We start from the raw sequence: 23985 nt of genomic DNA on the forward strand, positions 1-23985 counted from the left end.
ATCCAAAATTTCCTCTAGAAAGCCCTAAGAGAATTCCATTCCTTTCCATTCTAAAGAAAGGTGGTTAAAATTAGGGTCACACACACACACACACACACACACACGAGAGAGAGAGAGAGAGAGAGAGAGAGAGAGAGAGAGAGAGAGAGAGAGAGAGAGAGAGAGAGAGAGAGAGAGAGATACAAGCTACATGCAGGGAAAGCTGTCCCCTGAAATAAGCTGTTTCCCACCGCGGATGGGCGGGGCAGGAGCCTCTGGTCTCAACCCAGCAGAGGGACTGCCCCTTCCAAGTGTATGCAAGAGGTCTGGTCCCCAGCTTTAAAATTCTGGACGAAGGCACCACTTGCTGACCTCTCCTCTCCCCCAAGTGGTAGCTGGCCCTTCTCAAGTGTGCAGTTGTCTCCTCCCTGTCCAGTCCGGCAGTCGCCCCGGGCCCAACCGGGCTACAAGTGGCCGGACGCTGCAGCCTTGCGCAGCGCGCTCTGCTCCTCAGACTCTTCGAATTTGAGCAGCCTGTGGCATCCCCCAGCAGGTCCCCAGCTCCTTGCCTAGCACCCTCCCTTCCCTAGGAGCAGCGGGCCACAGTGAGCCAGCAACCCTAGCGGGTCCTCCTGCCTGAAGTTCAACTATGCTACTAGAGGGGGTCCTGCTGGTAGTGCAAGGTAAGAACCAACAGGAGACTCCCCCGGGGAGGGCGTCCCGGAAACTCGCTCCCTCTTGGGCTGTCAGGGTGGGGTTCTGGTGTCCGCTCCGCCATCCAACAGCTCTTCTGGACAATTCTCAGCCACTAAGCTCCCGGCTATCCCTGGTCAAGCCCGGGATGGGGGTGGGTATGGAGTTGCGCAGAGGGTCCCAGGAGTGTTGAGGAAGGTCAGGCATCCTTCTCTCTTTCCTTCCCACAAGACTCCCCGAACTTCACCAGGTAGTCCCCAGGGCTGGTGCAATACTGCCAGGCAGAAACCCAAACTGAAAGTCCCTTTGTGCCCGCAGCCTTGCAGCTTGCCAATGCCCTGGACCTGCCCGCTGGCTCCTGCGCCTTTGAAGAGGACACGTGTGGCTTTGACTCCGAGTTTGCGTTTCTGCCTTGGATTCTAAATGAGGAAGGTAAGGGGACTCCGTAGAAAGGTGCTGGAGGTGAACTTTCTTCACATCTTGTTCCTCCCAACCCCCCGGAAGTAAAGATATCTTGGAGTTACTTCCCTTTGGGAGGAAAAGTGTGTGAGTCATGAAACCTCCTTCCAACTCTCCTGCAGCAAACAGTGGCCAGAGAAACCACGGGGAGGGGGGCGGAGGGGAACAGCTGTGTACCTGGCTCTGAGCATGCGCTCCTACCCCCAGCACACCCTATTGAAAGGGACAAAGGGGGATTCTGCTAATGATTGTTGCCCCTAGCCGTGTGCCCCCTGCAGGCTGATAGTCTTGCTAGTCTCAGAGGCTACTTGCCCGAGCTGAGATTGTCAAATGGACTAGCTCACAGGAAGCTTTGCAGAAATTTTCCACAAGGTTGTGAGCGTCCTCTGTGCTAAGCTCTCCCACTTTGGTCCACCCACAGCAGTTTTACCTGTGATTCATCCTTTCCCATCCAGTATCTAATTCAGCACTGGACAAAAGAGTTAACTCCACCATGGAGTGCCTGAAGCCACTGGGTTAGGGCCAATTGATCACACAGTCACTTTACTCTGCACCGCTGGGGTTCCGGTGACAGCGTTTAAGTGAAAAGGAGTCTGTGATGTGTTTTCTTACCCTTCATTGTTACAGTAAAAAACAAACAAACATTCCAGTAACAAGCACTGGTGTCCCTCTCCTTTCCTTTCTTCGCTCTTATCACCATCATTTTGAAACGAGTTACTCTGGATCATTTATTTGGGCTTGGAGTAGACTCCCTTAGAAGACATGCTGCTGTATAAAGGAAGCCGGCTGAGCATTCTCCCAGCTCAGGCAACCTTGGAGTTCAAGTCATCCAGCCTGGCTCCCTGGAACTGGACGCTTGCTTAGGACGGAGAGCTGTGACCACAGTCCTTCCTGCCCATGTGTCTTTAGGAGCCTTGCCTGTGTGAGCTTCCCTGACCCACACAGGTGGCTGATAATAGCATTCATATGAGAATCTGAGCCTTCAACTAGTCACATGGTTGACTGAGTGACCAATACTGAACCACAGCTGGGGACGGGGTGGGGTGGGGGATACAGAAGATACTAAGTCAATAGTCATCTCTTGTCTCCAACACTTGCCAGGTCTTAAGTGCGATTATTTAGGTTTATGTGAGAAAGATGTTTAAGGGGTCCCTGTCTTGCTGGTGGTTTCAAGAGAAGAGTTTAAGCTTGACACCTCTTCATTATATTCTCTGTTCTGATTGGGTTTGACACATTTTGAATGATGACTCTACCTATGTTATGGTAGTGGCTTTGAGAGCATTATTCTCAGTTTGCAAGGCTTCTCAAATGCCTTCTGGTTTGAGAAGGTCTCAGGATGACCTGGCGGGCATGTTCCAGCAGTTTCCTATCCCTTCTTGAGAGTCTGATTCAGTGGTCTGGACTGGGGCCTGAGAATTTCTCACACATTCCAAGATACTGGGTCTGCTGCTGTTTCTACTGATCTGGGAGTCACACTTTGAGAATCCCAGACTACCACAGTATAGACACACACACACACACACATACACACACGCACACACCACCTATACCCATACCTAAGTCACTATATCACTAGCCCCAAGTAAGACCAGGATCAAAATGAGCCCCTCACCTGAGAGCAAACAGTGTCCTAAGTTCACTTGTCTCAAGCTGCTGTGGACCTAGGAAAAAAGAAATGTCTCTCTCTCTCTCTCTCTCTCTCTCTCTCTCTCTCTCTCTCTCTCTCACACACACACACACACACACACAGAGAGAGAGACAGGACTCTGAGTCCTTGCATGTTCACTATGGCCTCCTGTCAGATCAAACTTGCTTCCCATCCAAAATCCTGGGCGAGCATGCTGCTGCCTGCTGAGTGCTAGGGCCTCCCAGGCTGGCAGGAAGTGCTGCGCAGCACTGGCATCTCTACACCAGTGTGACCGTTAAACGTCCCCCTCCAGGGAAAACAGGAAGACGCTTATAGGAAAAGGTGATTAGAGTTTAATCACATAATAAATGCGCTGTGGCTCTCTCCCTTTCTTTCATGTAGCCAGTGCTTTCTGGCTGGAGGCTAGGACCTCTGGCTTGGCTAGGGGACATTAATTCATCCTGTCCTGAGGACTCCAGGGCAGAGCAGACAAGTTGGGCTTCTATTCGACAGATCCAAGTCTCAAGGGCTGAAATTTGGATACAACTGCCCTTTGCACACTCTGAGGCAGCAAGGCAGATGTGTGCCAGCTGCTGTACCTGCTGGCGACACAGTGATCGCTTAGAATTCCCCTTACTCTAGATTGGGAAATTAAAATGATAAAATTGCCCCGGGTTAAAATTTGGGAAGCTATTTGAAAACCTGCACTTTTTGCAGAAACCCTTTGAAACAAAGTCCAGACACTTCTGTGGGCTGCATTCACCACGAAAGCTGTGAATGTCAGACTTTTACCCACAAGTCCTTGCAACACAAATAGAACTTCCTATATGTCCTTGGTCAGTAGGTTTACCTACAGTGGAGTGAGCAATGTCAATGTCCAGTGAAGAGTGAATTCCAGAAATCAATTTGTAAATTAGAATCTCCTAAAGGAGGGTCTGGGAATAATTGACAAACACCCTAAGCCACAGGATCACTCCCCTGCTGTGGGAAACTATGTGAGGCCCATTTCTTCATTTATCTGAGTACTAGGTTTCTACACATTTTTAGACCATCTAGTTCATAGCCATTGTGTTTCTCTCTCTCTCTCTCTCTCTCTCTCTCTCTCTCTCTCTCTCTCTCTCTCTCTCTGTGTGTGTGTGTGTGTTTCTACACACACACAGACACACACATATGCATATATATGTATATATAAATTTTCCTACTTATCGAAATAGGTGACATTATGTCAAACTCAAACTGGAACTTGCTCCGAAATCTTAGGTTTGAATTCGGTATTACAAAATAAGAGACACATTTTTATACTATAAAAACTTCTGCGTTCATTTATCTTTGACAGGATCACCTTTATTCATTCATCATTCACAGACTACCGGATCCCTTTTGAGCAACAATCTCAGAAAAGAATTGAGAGTGCCCCTTCCACTTTCCCCCTGACAGCTGTCAGAGCAGAAGGAGTTGGGCCGAGGGTCCTTAGAGACCAGACAGTTGGCCTCATCACAATTCAGATTAGTAACTGAGTGGGCTTTGCTCTCAGTTTTGGTTTAGTATCTTAACCTTCCCTCTAAAAAGCCACTATCTGAACTCTGGGAGGAAGAACAAACTAAACTTGAGTACTATTCTCTTACTTTAGGAGAAGAAGGTAGATGTGGGGATTATTCTGTTAAAGATAAAGAAGAAACTCATTTATGAGGAAGATCTACTTTGTGCGTCTTTGATAGTGTTCAAGGAGATAGAAATTTCCCAATACAAGAAACAGATGTGTGCCTTTTGTTCCCCAGCATGCACTACAATATGGAAGCTAGTAAAGAATAACCATTGGCTGGATGGGGACATGGTAAGGGTGCACTCTTATCTCATTGCAATGATATGCATACATTGCTTTCTAGCACCCCTTTTCAACACCGAAACCCTGTCCTTATCTCTTTAGGATATGCCCCATTGGCCGTCTGAGTTTCAGCTCATAATAATCATGTGCCAATTATTATTAATAGTGATAAATCCTGCCTGATTCTTCTTGGGTCCCGAAGTCTGATAAGGATCGCAAAGAGACTTTATGGAAGAGAGAGTCATTCTCTCCTTTACTATGCCAACCTTGGAAGGCCACTGGAGCCTCTGACCCAGACATCGCCAGCTTGTTAAGGAAGCTCTTGTCCCCACTGGTCCTGGGTTACCTCTGCTCACTGTTTTGTGGAGCTTTCCCAGAAGAAGCTCCACTCACCCACAATCCTGCTGGATAGAGGCTGAAACCCAGAACAAGTCTAGAATGTTCCTTAGGTGCCTCTCAAAAAGATACTGGCTAAGTTGTTCCTGCTGCATCAGCTGCAGCTCTTTGAAGTTACCCTGATGTACCTGCTGCCTGTCTGAGTGTGACTGTGGGCTCTGGGCCTGAGCAGCTTGGGCCATGCTCAATCTCTGCATACAATGTAAGAGCTGGACCTCAGAGGTCCAATGTGGGCTATCTGCTTTTCACATTGTAGCACTGACACTCATAGTTGGGTACAAGTTCCCTGGGAACCCTGGGGCGGGAACCTGTCTCGCCTGCTCAATACCATTTTTCTCTACATAGCTGGTAAACTGCCTCTTTTTGTTGAGCCCTGACTTCCAGGCCTCACACTGTTAGTAACACTTCATCAGAGATTCAGTTGTATATTTAACATGTGGAAATTCACAGATTTCCAAAGGTAGTATGTGGGGCCTCTCAGACCCACAGAGAACTAGATTTGATGCCATGTCTATATGTATGTATGTATATGTGTATGTATATGTGTATAGGTATAAGGTATAGGTATAGATAGATAAAGATATATTCTCTCCAGTTTGTAAGACCTGCATGCCATCTTCAGTAAAGATCTTGGCTCATAGTTGGAACTCAATACATAGCTGAATGGATAAATTGAGTACCTGACCATGAAAATGGCATAGTGCCTTTTTCATGTTCTCCTGTTTTTCCTTCACCTTCAAAGTCAGTTCCTTATCATAAGAAACAGCTTGAACAGGGTGTTAGAAGTCTAGATGGCCAGCTTGTATTAGAAGCAGGCACTGTTCCTTCAAGTGCCTGGTTCTTAGTTAGAGCCTCTATGGCTGCCATGACCAAACTTCATAACCAAGAGGAACTTGGGGGAGGAAATGGTTTATTTGGCTTACACTTCCTGACCATGGTTCATTACTAGAGGAAGTCAGGACAGGAACTTAAGCAAGACAGGGATCTGGAGGCAGGAGCTGAGACAGAGGTCATGGAGGGATGTTGCTTACTGGCTTGCTCCTCATAGCTTATTCAGCCTGTTTCCTTACAGAACCTAGGACCATCATCCTGGGGATGAAACCACCCACAATGGACTGAGCTCTCCCACATCAATCACTAATTAAGAAAATGTCCTACAGGCTTGTCTGTAGCCTGGCCTTATGAAGGCATTTTCTTCATGGAGGCTCCCCTCCTCTCAGCTGATTTTAGTGTGTGTTCAAGTACACATAAAACTATTCTGCACACAAGTCGTGGCTTTTTTTTCTTCTGTAAGCCTCATAAGAGTTACGAAGGACCTAGAGAGATGGTTCAGTGGCTGAGAGCACTGGATAATTTTCCAGTCTCTGGGTTCAATTCCCAGCTCCCACGTGGCAGTTCACAACCATTTGTAACTGCAATTCCAGGAGATCTGATGCCCCCTTCTGGCCTCTACGGGCACCACATACATGTGATGCACAGACATACATGCATGCAAAATACCCACACATAAAATAAAATGAAAAAAATAAATAAAATAGGAGTAGTAAAAATACTTGCCTTGTAAGATTTTTGTGAAGATTATTCACACTGACGCACTAACACATAGGGACAACTGAATGATACACATAACCTGATCCTCACACTAAATACCAGATTTTATCTTAGCAAGATTATACACATTATAGATAAACATTCCTTCTTCTGGTTTAGCCAACCTACAGCTGCTGGGTATGGGGGATGTGAAGGACGCTGTAACTGTGTTTTGCTTTTAGCTTTGCCATTTGCTTTTTGTGACAGCCAGAGGGTTAACTTTCTTATCGTTTCTTCTATGTTAACCTTCGAGAGCTTCATCTATCATCCGTGTGCCTGGAAGATACATAAATGTGTGTAATGAAATGGGGTGGTGTCTTACACTTAGCCTGTAATCTCATTCAGCAGCTCACAGGGGTTTTTTTTTTTTTATCTCTTCAACTCCTTTATTTATAAATCATATATACATATATAATATATATTAAATTATAAGAAAATTGATAAGAAGTTGTAGAATATGAGAGGAGTTGAAGGGAGAATGAGAAGGGAAAATTATTTCTTTTTTCTTTTCTTTTTCTTTTTCTTTTTTTTTTTAAATCTACTTATTTTATTTTTTTTTATTTTTAATATTTTTATTACATATTTTCCTCAATTACATTTCCAATGCTATCCCAAAAGTCCCCCATAGCGCCCCCCACTTCCCTACCCACCCATTCCCATTCTTTTGGCCCTGGCATTCCCCTATATTGGGGCATATAAAGTTTGCAAGTCCAATGGGCCTCTCTTTCCATTGATGGCCGACTAGGCCATCTTTCGATACATATGCAGCTAGAGACAAGAGCTCCGGGGTTCTGGTTAGTACATCATGTTGTTCCAACTATAGGGTTGCAGATCCCTTTAGCTCCTTGGGTACTTTCTCTAGCTTCTCCATTAGGAGCCCTGTGATACATCCAATAGCTGACTGTGAACATCCACTCCTGCGTTTGCTAGGCCCCGGCATCGTCTCTCAAGAGACAGCTATATTTGGGTCCTTTCAGCAAAATCTTGCTAGTGTATGCAATGGTGTCAGCGTTTAGAAGCTGATTATGGGATGGATCCCTGGATACAGCAGTCTCTAAATGGTCCATCCTTTCATCACAGCTACGAACTTTGTCTCTGTAACTCCTTCCCTGGGTGTTTTGTTCCCAATTCTAAGAAGGTGCACAGTGTCCACACTTTGGTCTTCATTCTTCTTGAGTTTCATGCGTTTAGCAAATTGTATCTTATATCTTGGGTATCCTAAGTTTTGGGCTAATATCCACTTATCAGTGAATACATATTGTGTGAGTTCTTTTGTGATTGTGTTACTTCACTCAAGATGATGCCCTCCAGGTCCATCCATTTGGCTAGGAATTTCATAAATTCATTCTTTTTAATAGCTGAGTAGTACTCCATTGTGTAAATGTACCATAATTTCTGTATCCATTCCTCTGTTGAGGGACATCTGGGTTCTTTCCAGCTTCTGGCTATTATAAATAGGGCTGCTATGAACATAGTGGAGCATGTGTCCTTTTTACCGGTTGGGACATCTTCTGGATATATGCCCAGGAGAGGTATTGCTGGATCCTCCGGTAGTACTATGTCCAATTTTCTGAGGAACCGCCAGACTGATTTCCAGAGTGGTTGTACAAGCTTGCAATCCCACCAACAATGGAGGAGTGTTCCTCTTTCTCCACATCCTCGCCAGCATCTGCTGTCACCTGAATTTTTGATCTTAGCCATTCTGACTGGTGTGAGGTGGAATCTCAGGGTTGTTTTGATTTGCATTTCCCTGATGATTAAGGATGTTGAACATTTTTTCAGGTGCTTCTCTGCCATTCGGTATTCCTCAGGTGAGAATTCTTTGTTCAGTTCTGAGCCCCATTTTTAATGGGGTTATTTGACTTTCTGGAGTCCACCTTCTTGAGTTCTTTATATATATTGGATATTAGTCCCTTATCTGATTTAGGATAGGTGAAGACCCTTTCCCAATCTGTTGGTGGTTTTTTTGTCTTATTGATGGTGTCTTTATTTAGCCTTGCAGAAGCTTTGTAGTTTCATGAGGTCCCACTTGTCAATTCTCGATCTTACAGCACAAGCCATTACTGTTCGATTCAGGAATTTTTCCCCTGTGCCCATATCTTCAAGGCTTTTCCCCACTTTCTCCTCTATAAGTTTCAGTGTCTCTGGTTTTATGTGAAGTTCCTTGATCCACTTAGACTTGACCTTAGTACAAGGAGATAGGAATGGATCGATTCGCATTCTTCTACATGTTAACAACCAGTTGTGCCAGCACCATTTGTTGAAAATGCTGTCTTTCTTCCACTGGATGTTTTTAGCTCCCTTGTCGAAGATCAAGTGACCATAGGTGTGTGGGTTCATTTCTGGGTCTTCAATTCTATTCCATTGGTCTATTTGTCTGTCACTATACCAGTACCATGCAGTTTTTATCACAATTGCTCTGTAGTAGAGCTTTAGGTCCGGCATGGTGATTCCACCAGAGGTTCTTTTATCCTTGAGAAGAGTTTTTGCTATCCTAGGTTTTTTGTTATTCCAGATGAATTTGCAGATTGCACTTTCTAATTCGTTGAAGAATTGATTTGGAATTTTGATGGGGATTGCATTGAATCTGTAGATTGCTTTTGGCAAGATAGCCATTTTTACAATGTTGATCCTGCCAATCCATGAGCATGGGAGATCTTTCCATCTTCTGAGATCTTCTATAATTTCTTTCTTCAGAGACTTGAAGTTTTTATTATACAGATCTTTCACTTCCTTAGTTAGAGTCACGCCAAGATATTTTATATTATTTGTGACTATTGAGAAGGGTGTTGTTTCCCTAATTTCTTTCTCAGCCTGTTTATTCTTTGTGTAGAGAAAGGCCATTGATTTGTTTGAGTTAATTTTGTATCCAGCTACTTCACCGAAGCTGTTTATCAGGCTTAGGAGTTCTCTGGTGGAATTTTTAGGGTCACTTATATATACTATCATATCATCTGCAAAAAGTGATATTTTGACTTCATCTTTTCCAATTTGTATCCCTTTGATCTTCTTTTGTTGTCGAATTGCTCTGGCTAGGACTTCAAGTACAATGTTGAATAGGTATGGAGAAAGTGGACAGCCTTGTCTAGTCCCTGATTTTAGAGGGATTGCTTCAAGCTTCTCACCATTTACTTTGATGTTGGCTACTGGTTTGCTGTAGATTGCTTTTATCATGTTTAGGTATGGGCCTTGAATTCCTGATCTTTCCAAGACTTTTATCATGAATGGGTGTTGGATCTTGTCAAATGCTTTTTCCGCATCTAACGAGATGACCATGTGGTTTTTGTCTTTGAGTTTGTTTATATACTGGATTACGTTGATGGATTTCCGTATATTGAACCATCCCTGCATCCCTGGGATGAAACCTACTTGGTCAAGATGGATGATTGTTTTGATGTGTTCTTGGATTCGGTTAGCAAGAACTTTATTGAGGATTTTTGCATCAATATTCATAAGGGATATTGGTCTGAAGTTTTCTATCTTTGTTGGGTCTTTTTGTGGTTTAGGTATCAGAGTAATTGTGGCTTCATAGAATGAGTTGGGTAGAGTACCTTCTGTTTCTATTTTGTGGAATAGTTTGTGAAGAACTGGGATTAGATCTTCTTTGAAGGTCTGATAGAACTCTGCACTAAACCCATCTGGTCCTGGGCTTTTTTTAGTTGGGAGACTATTAATGACTGCTTCTATTTCTTTGGGGGATATAGGGCTGTTTAGATCATTAACCTGATCTTGATTCAACTTTGGTACCTGGTATCTGTCTAGGAACTTCTCCATTTCATCCAGGTTCTCCAGTTTTGTTGAGTATAGCCTTTGGTAGAAGGATCTGATGGTGTTTTGGATGTCTTCAGGATCTGTTGTTATGTCTCCTTTTTCATTTCTGATTTTGTTAATTAGGATGCTTTCCCTGTGCCCTCTAGTGAGTCTGGCTAAGGGTTTATCTATCTTGTTGATTTTCTCAAAGAACCAGCTCCTTGATTGGTTGATTCTTTGAATAGTTTTTCTTGTTTCCACTTGGTTGATTTCGCCCCTGAGTTTGATTATTTCCTGCCATCTACTCCTCTTGGGCGAATTTGCTTCCTTTTGTTCTAGTGCTTTTAGGTATGTTGTCAAGCTGCTAATGTGCGCTCTCTCTAGTTTCCTTTTGGAGGCACTCAGAGCTATGAGTTTTCCTCTTAGAAATGCTTTCATTGCGTCCCATAAGTTTGGGTATGTTGTGGCTTCATTTTCATTGAACTCTAAAAAGTCCTTAATTTCTTTCTTTATTCCTTCCTTGACCAAGGTATCATTGAGAAGAGTGTTGTTCAGTTTCCACGTGAAGGTTGGCTTTCTATTATTTATTTTGTTATTGAAGATCAGCCTTAGTCCATGGTGATCTGATAGGATGCATGGGACAATTTCAATATTTTTGTATCTGTTGAGGCCTGTTTTGTGACCAATTATGTGGTCAATTTTGGAGAAGGTACCATGAGGTGCTGAGAAGAAGGTATATCCTTTTGTTTTAGGATAGAATGTTCTGTAGATATCTGCCAGATCCATTTGATTCATAATTTCTCTTAGTTTCTCTGTGTCCCTGTTTAGTTTCTGTTTCCATGATCTGTCCATTGGTGAAAGTGGTGTGTTGAAGTCTCCCACTATTATTGTATGAGGTGCAATGTGTGCTTTGAGATTTACTAAAGTTTCTTTAATGAATGTGGCTGCCTTTGTATTTGGAGCATAGATATTCAGGATTGATAGTTCCTCTTGGAGGATTTTACCTTTGATGAGTATGAAGTGTCCCTCCCTGTCTTTTTTGATGATTTTGGGTTGGAAGTCAATCTTATCAGATATTAGAATGGCTACTCCAGCTTGTTTCTTCATACCATTTGCTTGGAAAATTGTTTTCCAGCCTTTCATTCTGAGGTAGTGTCTATCTTTTTCTCTGAGATGAGTTTCCTGTAAGCAGCAAAATGTTGGGTCTTGTTTGTGTAGCCAGTTTGTTAGTCTATGTCTTTTTATCGGGGAGTTGAGTCCATTGATATTAAGAGATATTAAGGAAAAGTAATTGTTGTTTCCTGTTATTTTTGTTGTTAAAGTTGGCATTCTGTTCTTGTGGCTGTCTTCTTTTAGGTTTGTTGAGGGATTACCTTCTTGTTGTTTCTAGGGCGTGGTTCCTGTCCTTGTATTGGTTTTTTTCTGTTATTATCCTTTGAAGGGCTGGATTCGTGGAGAGATAATTCGTGAATTTGGTTTTGTCGTGGAATACTTTGGTTTCTCCATCTATGTTAATTGAGAGTTTGGCTGGGTATAGTAGCCTGGGCTGGAATTTGTGTTCTTTTTGTGTCTGTATAACATCCGTCCAGGATCTTCTGGCTTTCATAGTCTCTGGTGAAAAATCTGGTGTAATTCTGATAGGCTTGCCTTTATATGTTACTTGGCCTTTTTCTCTTACTGCTTTTAGTATTCTATCTTTATTTAGAGCATTTGTTGTTCTGATTATTATGTGTCGGGAGGTATTTCTTTTCTGGTCCAGTCTATTTGGAGTTCTGTAGGCTTCTTGTATGTTCATGGGCATCTCTTTCTTTAGATTTGGGAAGTTTTCTTCTATAATTTTGTTGAAGATGTTTGCTGGTCCTTTGAGTTGAAAATCTTCTCTTCATTCTCATCCACTCCTATTATCCTTAGGTTTGGTCTTCTCATTGTGTCCTGTATTTCTTGGATGTTTTGAGTTAGGATCTTTTTGCATTTTACATTTTCCTTGATTGTTGTGCCGATGTTCTCTATGGAATCTTCTGCACCTGAGATTCTCTCTTCCATCTCTTGTATTCTGTTGCTGATGCTGGTATCTATGGTTCCAGATTTCTTTCCTAGGGTTTCTATCTCCAGTGTTGCCTCATTTTGGGTTTTCTTTATTGTGTCTACTTCCCTTTTTAGGTCTAGTATGGTTTTGTTCATTTCCATCATCTGTTTGGATGTGTTTTCCTGTTTTTCATTAAGGACTTCTACCTGTTTGATTAGGTTATCCTGTTTTTCTTTAAGGATTTGTAACTCTTTAGCAGTGTTCTCCTGCAATTCTTTAAGGGATTTTTGTGCTTCCTCTTTACTGTCTTCTACCTGTTTACCAGCGTTCCTTTGTATTTCTTTAAGTGTGTTATTAAAGTCCTTCTTGAAGTCCTCTACCATCATCAGGAGATATGCTTTTAGATCCGTGTCTAGCTTTTCCGGTGTGTTGGGGTGCCCTGGACTGGGCGAAGTGGGAGTGCTGGGTTCTGATGATGGTGAGTGGTTTTGGTTTCTGTTAGTAAGATTATTACGTTTACCTTTCGCCATCTGGTAATCTCTGGGGTTAGTTGTTGTCGTTGTCACTGTTTAAAGATTGGAGCAGAAGCTGTGTTCCACTCACCAGCAGTCTCAAAATCCTGTGGCTGGGGTCGTGGGTAGCTGGCGGTACCCCGGTGCTGGTCCAGCAGGAAGAAGCCTGTGGTTCTACTCAGGCCGGTTTTCTGCTTCCCTAACTAATGCAGTCTCAGGTCCCGCGCGCAATTGGATTGGAGCAGAAGCTGTGTTCCACTCACCAGCAGTCTCAAAATCCTGTGGTGGGGGTCGTGGGTAGCTGGCGGGTGTCAGCCGACCCTGCGCTCTAGCTCCCCTGGTGCTGATCCGGCTGGATGAGGCCTGTGGCCCTACTCAGGCCGGTTTCTGCTTCCCTAACTAATGCAGTCTCAGGTCCCGCGCGCAATTGGATTGGAGCAGAAGCTATGTCCCACTCACCAGAAGTCTTAAGATCCTGTGGCGGGTGTTGTGGGTAGCTGGCGAGTGTCTGCCGACCCTGTGCCCTAGCTTCCCAGGTGCTTTTCTGACCGGAAGAGGCTTGTGGCCCTATGTAGGCCGGATTTCTGCCTCCCCAACCAGAGCAGTCTCGGGTCCCGCGTGATTGGACTGGAGCAGAAGCTGTGTTCCACTCACCAGCAGTCTCAAAATCCTGTGGCGGGGGTCGTGGGTAGCTGGCGGGTGTCAGCCGACCCTGCGCTCTAGCTCCCCTGGTGCTGATCCGGCCGGATCGGGATTTTTCATTACATCATTTTCTCTCCATCCTTCTTCCTCCCCCGACTCCAGCCTGTTCTCTGTGTATCTGTCTCACAGAGCTGGGGCCTCAGCCTCAACTGCTTCCTGTAACTGGTGGTGCGGATACCTCCTTGAGACTCCCAGCTTTGCTGATGCTCACCCCTTAGCTCCAGGCAGGCCTCCAACCTTGACCTCCCTCAGCCTTTTGAGATGTCCTTCTTGATCCTGGGATTTAGCTTTGATAGCTTCTGCATGGCTGGCTTATGGGATAGAAGCTGTCAGTATGGCCAACCTCTCTCCAGGCCAATGTCCTGGCTGAGTTCTTCCCCTTAGATTAGAATGTTGACTAGGGAGCTGTTCTCTGGATCCAAGACCTCTCCCCCAGAAATGTCTTGGGATGTTTAGGATATTTTCCCTCTCCTAATTACAGAAGTCAGCCAAGGTCACAGGATGATGTCATGGGACTTTAAGGTCACAGGATGCTGTCATGGGACTTTATGCCTGGTTTGCCATCCTCAACTTTATTAACCTACAGTGACTGTGTTTTGTCACTATGCTTTACAAAATTTAACAATACAATATTTAACAAAAGTTCTGACTCTTTCTGGGTGTGATGGTTTATCTTATCACTCAGGAGCTTGGAGATCAAGAATTTAAGACTTGCCTGGACTGTAGCACAAGTTCCAAGAATGAAGTTTTATCTCAACAAAGGCAGAAGGAGGTGGGGGAAGAGGGAAGTAAGGGAGGAGGGAGTGAGAGGGAGTCTTGGGTTTTTTAAAGATTTATTTTAACTTTATATGCATGAGTGTTTTGTCTGCATGTATCTCCGTGCATCATGAGGATGCAGATCCCATGGCCAGAAGAGGGTGTCAGATCCTCTGGCACTGGAGTAACAGATGGTTGTGAGCTGCCATGTGGGTGCTGAGACTCAAACCCAGGTGATCTGAAGAGCAGCCAGTATCCTTAACCACTGAGCCACCTCTCAAGCTCCTAAGTCCTAGTTCTTGAGTCTTTATTCTTAAAATATCAGTGTTCCTTTTACTAGGTTACCCAAGGTCTGGTTCTGTTTCTACCTTGTGTAGCAAACCTGATGATCAAGAGTTTGAGTGAGAGAGTCCTCCGAGACAAGCACTGGCCAGTGACGGGGCCCACGTCGCCCCGTGGAATGCAACAAAAAAAAAAAAAAAGAAAGAAAAAAGAGTTTGAGTGAGATTCAGCTCTGCTAATAGAGGTTTGGGCATTTCAATAAGTAGAAGCAGCTGGTAATGAACCCGTCTTGATTCTAGATGAATGGCCCTGATTTTCACACCTGCCAACTTTCTAATACTCTTCCTCAATTTTTTTTCATACGCTTACCCAAAATAAATCAAGTATATCACAAAAGTGTATTTACTCCAGTCTGGAGACTTGGTGTGTTTGGCTGTCTGTCTATCAACTAGCAGAAGTAGTACTGAAGAACACGTTGCTAGTAGTGTATGAAGAAGTTACTTGAGAGCAAGAAACTTTAGTGTGTCTGAAATTCCTGTCCTGAAAGCCTCATTCCCTGACTGGTTCACCTAGACATTCACTCTCAACACTGGTTGGACAGCCCCTGAACATTTCCTTTCAAGTAGTCACATCTGGTTCCTACTCTCAAGGAGTCTGATTTATTTGGCCAGAAACAAGACCAGACTTCACATTGTTCAATAAGCTGACTGGCTGGTTCACAGACAGAGTAACAGACTAGTGTGCATCTGTGGTTCAGAATGGAACATGAGAATGACTGCCATTCCACAGTCCCTTCAGGTACAGTAAAGAAGAGACGCTATCTCTTTAGAAAACCATTGACGGCTCCCATCTATCCCTAAGCTGCCTAGCTCAGCATTCATAGTCCCTCATGATCTGCTTCAAATGATAGTTCTATCCTTTTCTTCCTACTGATCCCTAGTACACTGTTAATGCATCCTTATTCTCTTTGTCTATGTCTCTCTCCTATTCTCTGCACCTAACTTTCTCTCCTCTTTTCCTACTTCCGCCTACCTTAAATGCTACTGTAGCTTGATGATGGCTTAATTACTTAATTATGCCAACTGAAGGGTCTATGTGTTAAAGGCTTGGCCCCTAGTGTGTAGAACTGAAGGAGTGCTACAGAATATGGGAAGTTCTTAGATGCTGGGGACATGTCCTAGGAAAGGACTATAGGACCGACCCTACCTGTCCTTTCTCTTACTCTGTCAGTTTCAGATATGACTGTTTTGCTACTGTGTCCTACCATCCTGGTTTATTTCCATTAAGAGGTCACATGACTAAAGCTACCTGATCTTGGTCTTGAACCTTCAGAAACTGCAAAACTAAATGATTCTCTCTCTTTTTTTTTTTAATATGTAAAACTAGTTGCCTCTGGCATTTTATTGTAGTACCGCCAAGGTGACTGATACAGATGCTCTAGATGCTTTAGATCCCAGTTACTCATAAAACATTCCACAAGCCTCCCAGACGAATGGGACATTACCCTCCCCTCTGTTTACACAGAGCTCTCCACTGTATGTCCTGTAAATTCTTATTAGTGTCTCCTATTGGAGCCTCCGCCCCTTCACCACATCAGAGGCCTGATGAGGAGTATTTGGCATTAGCAAACACCCTGTACCTAATCAATCCCTAATGTCCTTCTGAAAGTAGAAAGAAAAATAAAAGCCGTCACCAGTTTTCCTTGTAGTAAAATAGATTTTGGTTGTGTTTAGTAGCCTTTCCTACTGGATGACTTTAGGGGCTCACATTGTAATTTACAGATGTAACGGTGTAGTAGCATCCAGCTTAACTCACCGATGCCTTGTCTGTGGTACGTCAGTGGACAAATAGCTCTTGGTTTATTCTCCATCAACGCTGCCTAAATGCCTTGACCCTCCACCAACATAAATAACCACAGTGAGGGCTTGAGAGCACTCCTGCTGGCTCGGGGAAGTAGCTTTTGGCCAAAGGGGATTAGCTGTTGAAAATGGCATTTCTAAGGACTTCAAGTATGAGGTGTCAATAGTGCTCATTTTTATGGGGGTAAGCAGAGATGGATATTCGTCTGATCTATGAAGGGAATCCATATGAAGGAAGGTGACAGCTGGGGAATCCAGAAAATGGGGACAGCAGTCAGTAAGATCTGCTGGAATGTCTGATTCTCCTGTTTCATGAGAAAGTGAAGTGTGTTTGGGGGACTCTGAGGCTAAGAATGAGATAATGAAATAACCAAGCAGTGTAATGCCAGAAGTCCATAGTACCGTGAACAGATCCTAGTCTATAGGAAAGGGCTGTTAAAGAATATTTATCCTATCAGCAAGCTTTTTAGTGCTTGCTAGGGAGCTATGTTGGTAGGTGGAGGACACATTGCATAGGGTACAAGTGTATGGAGTTCGTAGACACAGGTTCTGTCCTTGGTGGCAGTCAAAGACTAAAGGGATTAGAGAAGTATCTATAATTCATGGGAGAGAATAAAGAGAACTGTGTATAGTCACAGATTATAATTGCAAATGACAAAAGTGGTCATTTAAGTAAGACAGAAGGGAACTTGTTTGAAGGGAATCAGTTAGCTCTCAAAACATCAATATGCTTTTTAGAGGGGTTTGAATGGGAATAAAGAGATGCAAGATATTTCTAGAGCTATTTCTATGGCCTTCCCATTAGATATTGGTTATTCCACTCCTGGACCTGTGTGTTCAGTAACTATGAGGCTACTCTGGGTAGGAGGAGTACATTACCTGAGGACTGTTCAGCGATCTGAGAGGTGATACAAGGAAGATTGGAGCTGGGGAGTTGTGTATGTGGGGGAGAAATGAATACTATACTACAAAGGGGATTCACGTGGCCTGCTAGATGTCCTTGGATCCAGTAATGAGTCAAGGAAGGTGGCTGTCAGATGTCTAGTCTGGGAAGGTGCCAATAAGATTTGAAACAAATTCAAGAAGAATGTCAATTCTAAGATAGGAAAGGACATTATATCTTCTAGGCTGCTTGGGAAAGATCCAAGTGCAGGTCTCTAGTAGGTGTTTGATGTAAACATCTAAAGTCTGCTCTGCTTTTGCCTGCTGAGAGGGTCTCTCATCTCATCCATATCAAGTGGCCTAACCTTTGAGTACGTATCAGGATAGTGAGGAGAAAGGCACAAATCATAGGCTGTGATGCTGAAGAAGATTAATAAGGAACTTAACGGTTTTCCCTGAGACCTTTTCACACTGTTCTTTCCACACTGTTCAGTTGGAGATAATATGTTTCATTGGCAAACCACAATTATAAGACCTAGTGACAGCCCATATCAAGGTGGTGTGGCTTTGGGTTTTTTGGTTTTTGGTTTTTTTGTTTTTGTTTTGTTTTGTTTTGTTTTGGTAATTCATTTTTCTACAGACTACCTCTCCAAACCACCTAAGGTTTCATGGACAAGAATTTATTATCCAAATACTAACAGTAATAGCAGCATTTGTCTTGATATTCTCAGACCATAGTGTCTCCTGCTTTGACACATCTAAAGTTCTTTTACCCACTTGTTCACTGCTGTGTGAATCAACCCCAGATGATCCCTGGTGCCAGAGATTGCACAGATCTAAAAACAAAGACAGAGATGAGTACAACAGAATATCTCAGGACTGGGCTCAGCAGTGTGCCACAGGATGCTCCCTGAAGGTCAGCAGCACTGCACTATAGCTGGAATGAGCCTTAAATTACTATTCTCTTTTTTTTTTAAACCAGGCCACCCCCCTCTCAGACCTCCTCTATTTTAATTTTATTTTTGTTTACCTCCTTCAATGCATTCTCATGCTCGTCTGAGAAAATGCTTTTTTTTTGTTGATTTGTTTATTTTATGTACGTGAGTACGCTGTTGCTCTCTTCAGCCACATCAGAAGAGCACATTGGATCCCATTATAGATTGTTGTGAGCCACCATGTAGTTGCTGGGCCTCTGAAACTCAGGGCTTCTGAAAGAGCAGTCATTGCTCTTAATCACTGAAACATCTCTCCAACCCCCTAATAACTTCTTTTAAGAACTGTAAAGTAGTTGTCAGAGAATGGATTGGCCCAAGATTTACTTTTTTTTTTAAGCTAAAGCATGAGTATTATGTGGCCAATGTCTTCACTCTAACTTATGATGCTAAACTCACCCTGGTTGTTCTAACCTGATGAAGAAGCCATCCAAGTTAGGGAGGGAGATGGATGCTCAGCTGTCACAACAAAGGAAGCAACATCATTCTAGAAGTTTAAGCCAGCCACTGTTTAGACTTGAGGTCACACGCTGTTCTTTATGCTCATAACAAATGTGGCTGGAGAACTAGTATTGCATTAAAGTATCAGTGGACATAAAAGATGATGTATTTGATGCATGTCAGTAAGGGAATGACCTTCCGTTGTCTCCAGAGAATAGAAATGGGAAGCTAAACACCTTTTGTATTCCAAAACGGGGTCTCAAAACATTTTGTATTTAAATTATTGGGAGGCTTGGAGATAATACTTAATCTATCTCCCAATATTGTTAAATATTGCACTGAAAACCGATACAAGGTGTCCATGGATAAGTAGTCAATTAATAGCTCTCCTAGCAACTGATTTTTTTTCGTCAGTAAAAGTTTCAAGAACCAATGGGGGAAAAGAATCTGGAAATCATTCGCATCTTAGACAGACAGTGGCTACAGAGTCTCCAAGCAGACAAATAGCCAAAAAATTGATCCCAGATGATGGATATGCTTTAGGTGGTAACAGCAGGAGGCCAAGAATGGAGCTTTATGCTCACATTTAAGGACTAGGTATAGGAGAGAAGCAGAAGGAATGAGGAGTTCATGTAGGGAACTGGGAAAGAAAAAGGTGCAGCAGCCGAAGGGGTGGGGCCTGCCAATGAGAGCAGCCAAAGGGGTGGGGACTGCCAATGAGAGCATTCAATCAACCTCACCCTGGACAGCACAGAGAGGGTCATACAGCTTGGTCACTAGGCTTGATCATCCATAGAGCATGCATGCACAGCAGGTGCGTTCTCAGTGGAATGATGACAGCAGAAGAGGAACATATTAAATGGGACCTATTGTTTGGTGAAAAATTCTCAGCAAAAAGATATGAATATTAGAGGAGAGATTCAGCTATTTTCTTTTATTCTGTTTAGGAAGTGGAGCCCGGACCTTGCTTGCAGATTAGGGAGGAAGGATCTAGCGAAGAAAGAGGATTCAGCAGAAAGAGTTCGAATCAAGAGATGCCAGGGGACAACTTGGGCCTAAGGGAACTCTAGTGACAGAAAATAGTCTAGTTCCCGAGGGACGTGGAAAGGGAACCGAATGGCACAGTCACACAATAGTTAGGGCCTGTGACATAGAGCTAGCAGTACTGAATAGTGCCCAATCAGCACTGCTATTGCCCCTATCTCTGACCTTCACAACAATGGAGTGATTTTACAGTAATTAAAATAAAACCAACACAGAGAGTGTTGCCAGCCTCAAAGCATGGAGCTTCTGTGGAGTCTGGACCATACCCCCCTAGTATGTAGGATGGCACCTGTACACTTGCAGAGATAAGCACCAAGAGGACAGATGGGCAGACTTTGTGCCAATCTAGTGAACATAGAGAGCCTGTTTAAAAAATAAATACCAGAGAGGCTACAGATCCCAACTCTGCCCGCAGTTTCTCAGTTACAGCTAATGTGTGTCCTGTGCAGTCACAGCCCTTGGGAAGGAAGGCATCAGCAGGAGCAGGCAAATGTACTCAGTGTTTTTTTTTTTTTCTTTTTTCCATAACGGATTAAAGTTTGCTCTCAGAGCCATGTGGAGGATTCACTGCTGAGGCCTCAGCGTAATCTTGGAAGAAAACTCCAGGGAACTTCACGGCCCAGCCTACCATACTTTGGCAGTTTTAAGGGATACCCCTGAACTTCAGTCTCACCGCATCTAACTGCAAAAGAATTGAAAGTACACTCAGCTCAGTGTGCCTGCAAGCTGGCTATCCTACGAGACACACGGGGCCAGGGCTTATTCCATTCCTCGTAGATCGGCAATGCTGCTGTGCAGCAGGGTGATCTATAACTTAGCAAGATGCTTAGAGAAATTTCCATGCCTTATTTGAAACTGTTCTGCCTTGCTGCCAAGGAGAGCTGAAGTGTTGTTTGGGGCTGTGCTTATGATGAGATGACTTTAATACTCCGCTCACTTCCCAACAAGCCATCCCATGTGCTTGCCCGTGTCTTGGTGTTTTAGGATTGAGTCTAGTTTACTATTACAATCCAAGAGCTTTTCTCTTTTAAGCCTCCAGATCAGCCATTCTCACTCTTCCTAACCCTGAGATCCTTTAGGACAGTTCCTCATGTTGTGGTAATCCCCCAACCATAACATTTCTTTTTAGCTACTTTATAACTGTAATTTTGAGACTGTTATGAATCGTAATGTGAATATCTGTGTTTTCTCATGGTCTTAGGCAACCCCTGTGAAAGGGTCATTCAATCCCAACAGGGGCTATATACCCCACAGGTTGAGAATCACTGATGTAGAGAATTCTATTTCTGTAAAATTATAAAACACACACACACACACACACACACACACACACACACACACACACTGTAAGGTCAAATCCCAGAGGATTTTCTCTTGCAAATGTCTTTTAAGCCTGCAAAGAGAAAATTTAAAGCATAAACTTTACCAACAGAAAAGCTTTGTGTTTTATTACAAAGTCTTAAATATGGAAGGAAGTGTTAAAAATTATCACATATTTGTTCCTGAAAATGTTTTCCCTTTTTCACAAATGTTAATAGGGACTATTTGAGCTCTGTGTGTGTGTGTGTGTGTGTATGTGTGTGTGTTTGTATGTGTGCTTCTGTATGTGTGTGTGTTTGTGTATGTGTGTGTGTGTTTGTATGGGTGTTTGTGTACGTGTGTGTGTTTGTGTGTGTATTTGTATGTGTGTGTGTGTGTGTGTGTGTGTGTGTGTGTGTGTGTGAATGCTGACAGTGTCCTCCTAAGCTGCATGAGAAACATGGATCAATTCTGAGTCCTGCAGGGCAGGACAGATTTTCATCTTGGTTGTTGACATAAACTATAGTACCTACCCATAGTCTGTCCTGAATACTGAATAGCACAGGAGAAATGAGGCTGGAGATACAGTCGAAGAGGAACTGGACAGCCGTGCAGTATGATTCACTCCAGGCTTGGGCTCATAAACTAGGGCTTATCTACTTCATTAACATGTGCTTTACAGAGTGTTAATTTTACCAGGAAATTATGATAGCTTTAAAACATAAATCTGACCACTACAATTAGAGACCATGTCAATAATTGCCAGGGATGTCCTTAACTTCTGTCATGCTCAAATGCCCCTTCGTCTATCAATGCCGTTTACCTGCGTTTGGGAGAGGATGAGACCTGCATATTCATGTAAGGGCTGGGAGTGGGTGGCTCTGAATGTTTCCCATCACTCCTAAGATCTCCCCAGCTCCTTGTCTTTCCACAGAGGCAGCGACACATAATAAAATGCCACCAAAGAGGAAACAGAACAAAACTAGTTTACATTTTTAATTAACCCCTCTCATTTGTCATTTTGGTTGTCGGGAAGCTATCTGTACTTTTGTGAATGTGTTCCTGCCATAAAATAAGTTTGGACACATTTACAAGCCATCAAGTGCTGAGCATAATATTGGTCTGATAACTGAACAAAATTAAAAAAAAAAAAAAAACCCTATTCTCCATTACTCCACTGCAAGTGCAGTTAACAGCAATTATACCCAAGATAGTCTGCGTTCCAGACTCAGGACAATCTCAGAACCTCTTCTTGGAGACATTTGATTGTTGAGCGAGGCTGGAGAGTGAGCAGTCGGAATCAGAGGGTCAGGCTCCATTTGGTCTCTGCTACCAGGAATATGTTGTAGCATGTTCGCACGCTACACTTTAAGTTTGCCCTTACATCTCATTTCAGAGTTTCTAAACAAACTCTAAAGCCAAAGCAGGCATTTCCTGAGTGTGTTGATATTGATGAAGACCCCACAGGAAGGTGAATGATGATCAGCATCATCTAAAACACTTATTATATCATATTATTATTATTATTATTATTATATGCTGGACACTGCACTGAGGCTTCAGCTCACTGGCTTCTTGCAGTGACCCAGTAGGGAAGACACTCCTTACCGATGGTGAAGTTGCAGATGAGGGGTTTCTTTTTTTAACATTTCCAAAGAACTAATAGGTCCTGGATTTTATCCTAGATCTGTTCTCAAAGATGACGAATCACCGGGCTTGTTGTCTCTCTGGTCTCCCTGTTGTTTGGCATGGGTTCCCAACCAGCTTAGTGATAGAAATAATAGTAGTTATGAAGACAGCTACAGTTTATGGGAGCGATTCCTCCTATCTGAGCCTTTGCCTGCATGTTTTATGGTGAGTAATTTGAACTTCGGAGCAGCCTGGAGATCTGGGTCTCGCTTTAGCACTGTAGAAAACAATGTATGCTGAAACGGGCCACAGAGACCCAAGGAAGCATATCCATTTTTTTTTATTATAGATTTCTGTTCTAATCTGAATTCTATGAAGAAAATAGCATTTTATTTTACTCACTTAATTTTTTTTTCAGTACTGGGTATTGACTCCAGAATCCTGGATATACTCAGCAAGTGTTATAACTCTAAACTACACTCCCAGCCCAGGAGATAGAAATTTTATTATTTACATTTTCTCTGCACTGTGTGATGGCAGTCTTCTCCACGATTTCTGGTGTAGCTAACAAAACCATATATAAAAACTTTATTTCTTCTAGACATTTCTGTGCATAGAACCCCCACCACCAACTAAAGTCTAACTTGAGAAGAATTTATGACAATCTTTTCTTTTAGAAATAGCACAGGGGCCTGGGATAGGAGAAGAATTTTCTGCTCAGTTCCAAGTTCAATGAGATTAAGTTGAAAACTTGTGTGAGAGTCTCCCACACACAGAGTCCCCACGAGTGCCTTGTGTTGCCTGGACAGAGTCCAGTGTCATATTTTTGATACTCTTGATGGCCTTATTTTGAAAATGAGTCAGAGATATTTTATGAAAAAGAAGGTAGAAATGTAATATCTGCTTGCCTTAGGGATGTGAGCAAGACATGCCTTATAAACCTAAGGACTACAAAATGTTTTAACTTCAGAATAAAGGCAAGAGGTTGAGTTAGTCTTTCTGTGTGTCTTTATACTCTCTGTGTACTAAGCGTGTCTTTTGATTCATAGATAGACCCTGGATTTCTTTTTAATCCTTACAGCTCAATGTGAAAGATAGTCTTTATTTAAAAAAAAACTGGGAATCATAAAGAATTAAACATTTGCACTGTTTTTCCGTAAGACATGAGTATATGCTGGAGAGATGGCTCAGGGGTAAGAGCACTGGCTGTTCTTCCAAAGGTCCTGAGTTCAATTCCCAGCA

At 43.1% G+C, this 23985-nt stretch overlaps 1 protein-coding gene across 1 annotated transcript in view; it reads left to right on the forward strand.

Annotated features, from left to right (window-relative positions):
- Window positions 1–326: 326 nt before the first annotated feature.
- Mamdc2 (MAM domain containing 2) overlaps window positions 327–23985 on the forward strand; it is a 154435-nt gene continuing 130776 nt past the window's right edge. The window contains exons 1-2 of the mRNA XM_021152082.2: window positions 327–662; window positions 991–1104. Coding sequence (XP_021007741.1) covers window positions 629–662; window positions 991–1104 — 148 coding nt within the window. The 5' untranslated portion in view covers window positions 327–628. The remainder of the gene's footprint in view (window positions 663–990; window positions 1105–23985) is intronic.

Source organism: Mus caroli, unplaced genomic scaffold (genome assembly GCF_978045245.1).
Source record: "Mus caroli unplaced genomic scaffold, Mus_caroli_1 scaffold_20, whole genome shotgun sequence".
In the NCBI taxonomy this organism is placed as follows: domain Eukaryota; kingdom Metazoa; phylum Chordata; class Mammalia; order Rodentia; family Muridae; genus Mus; species Mus caroli.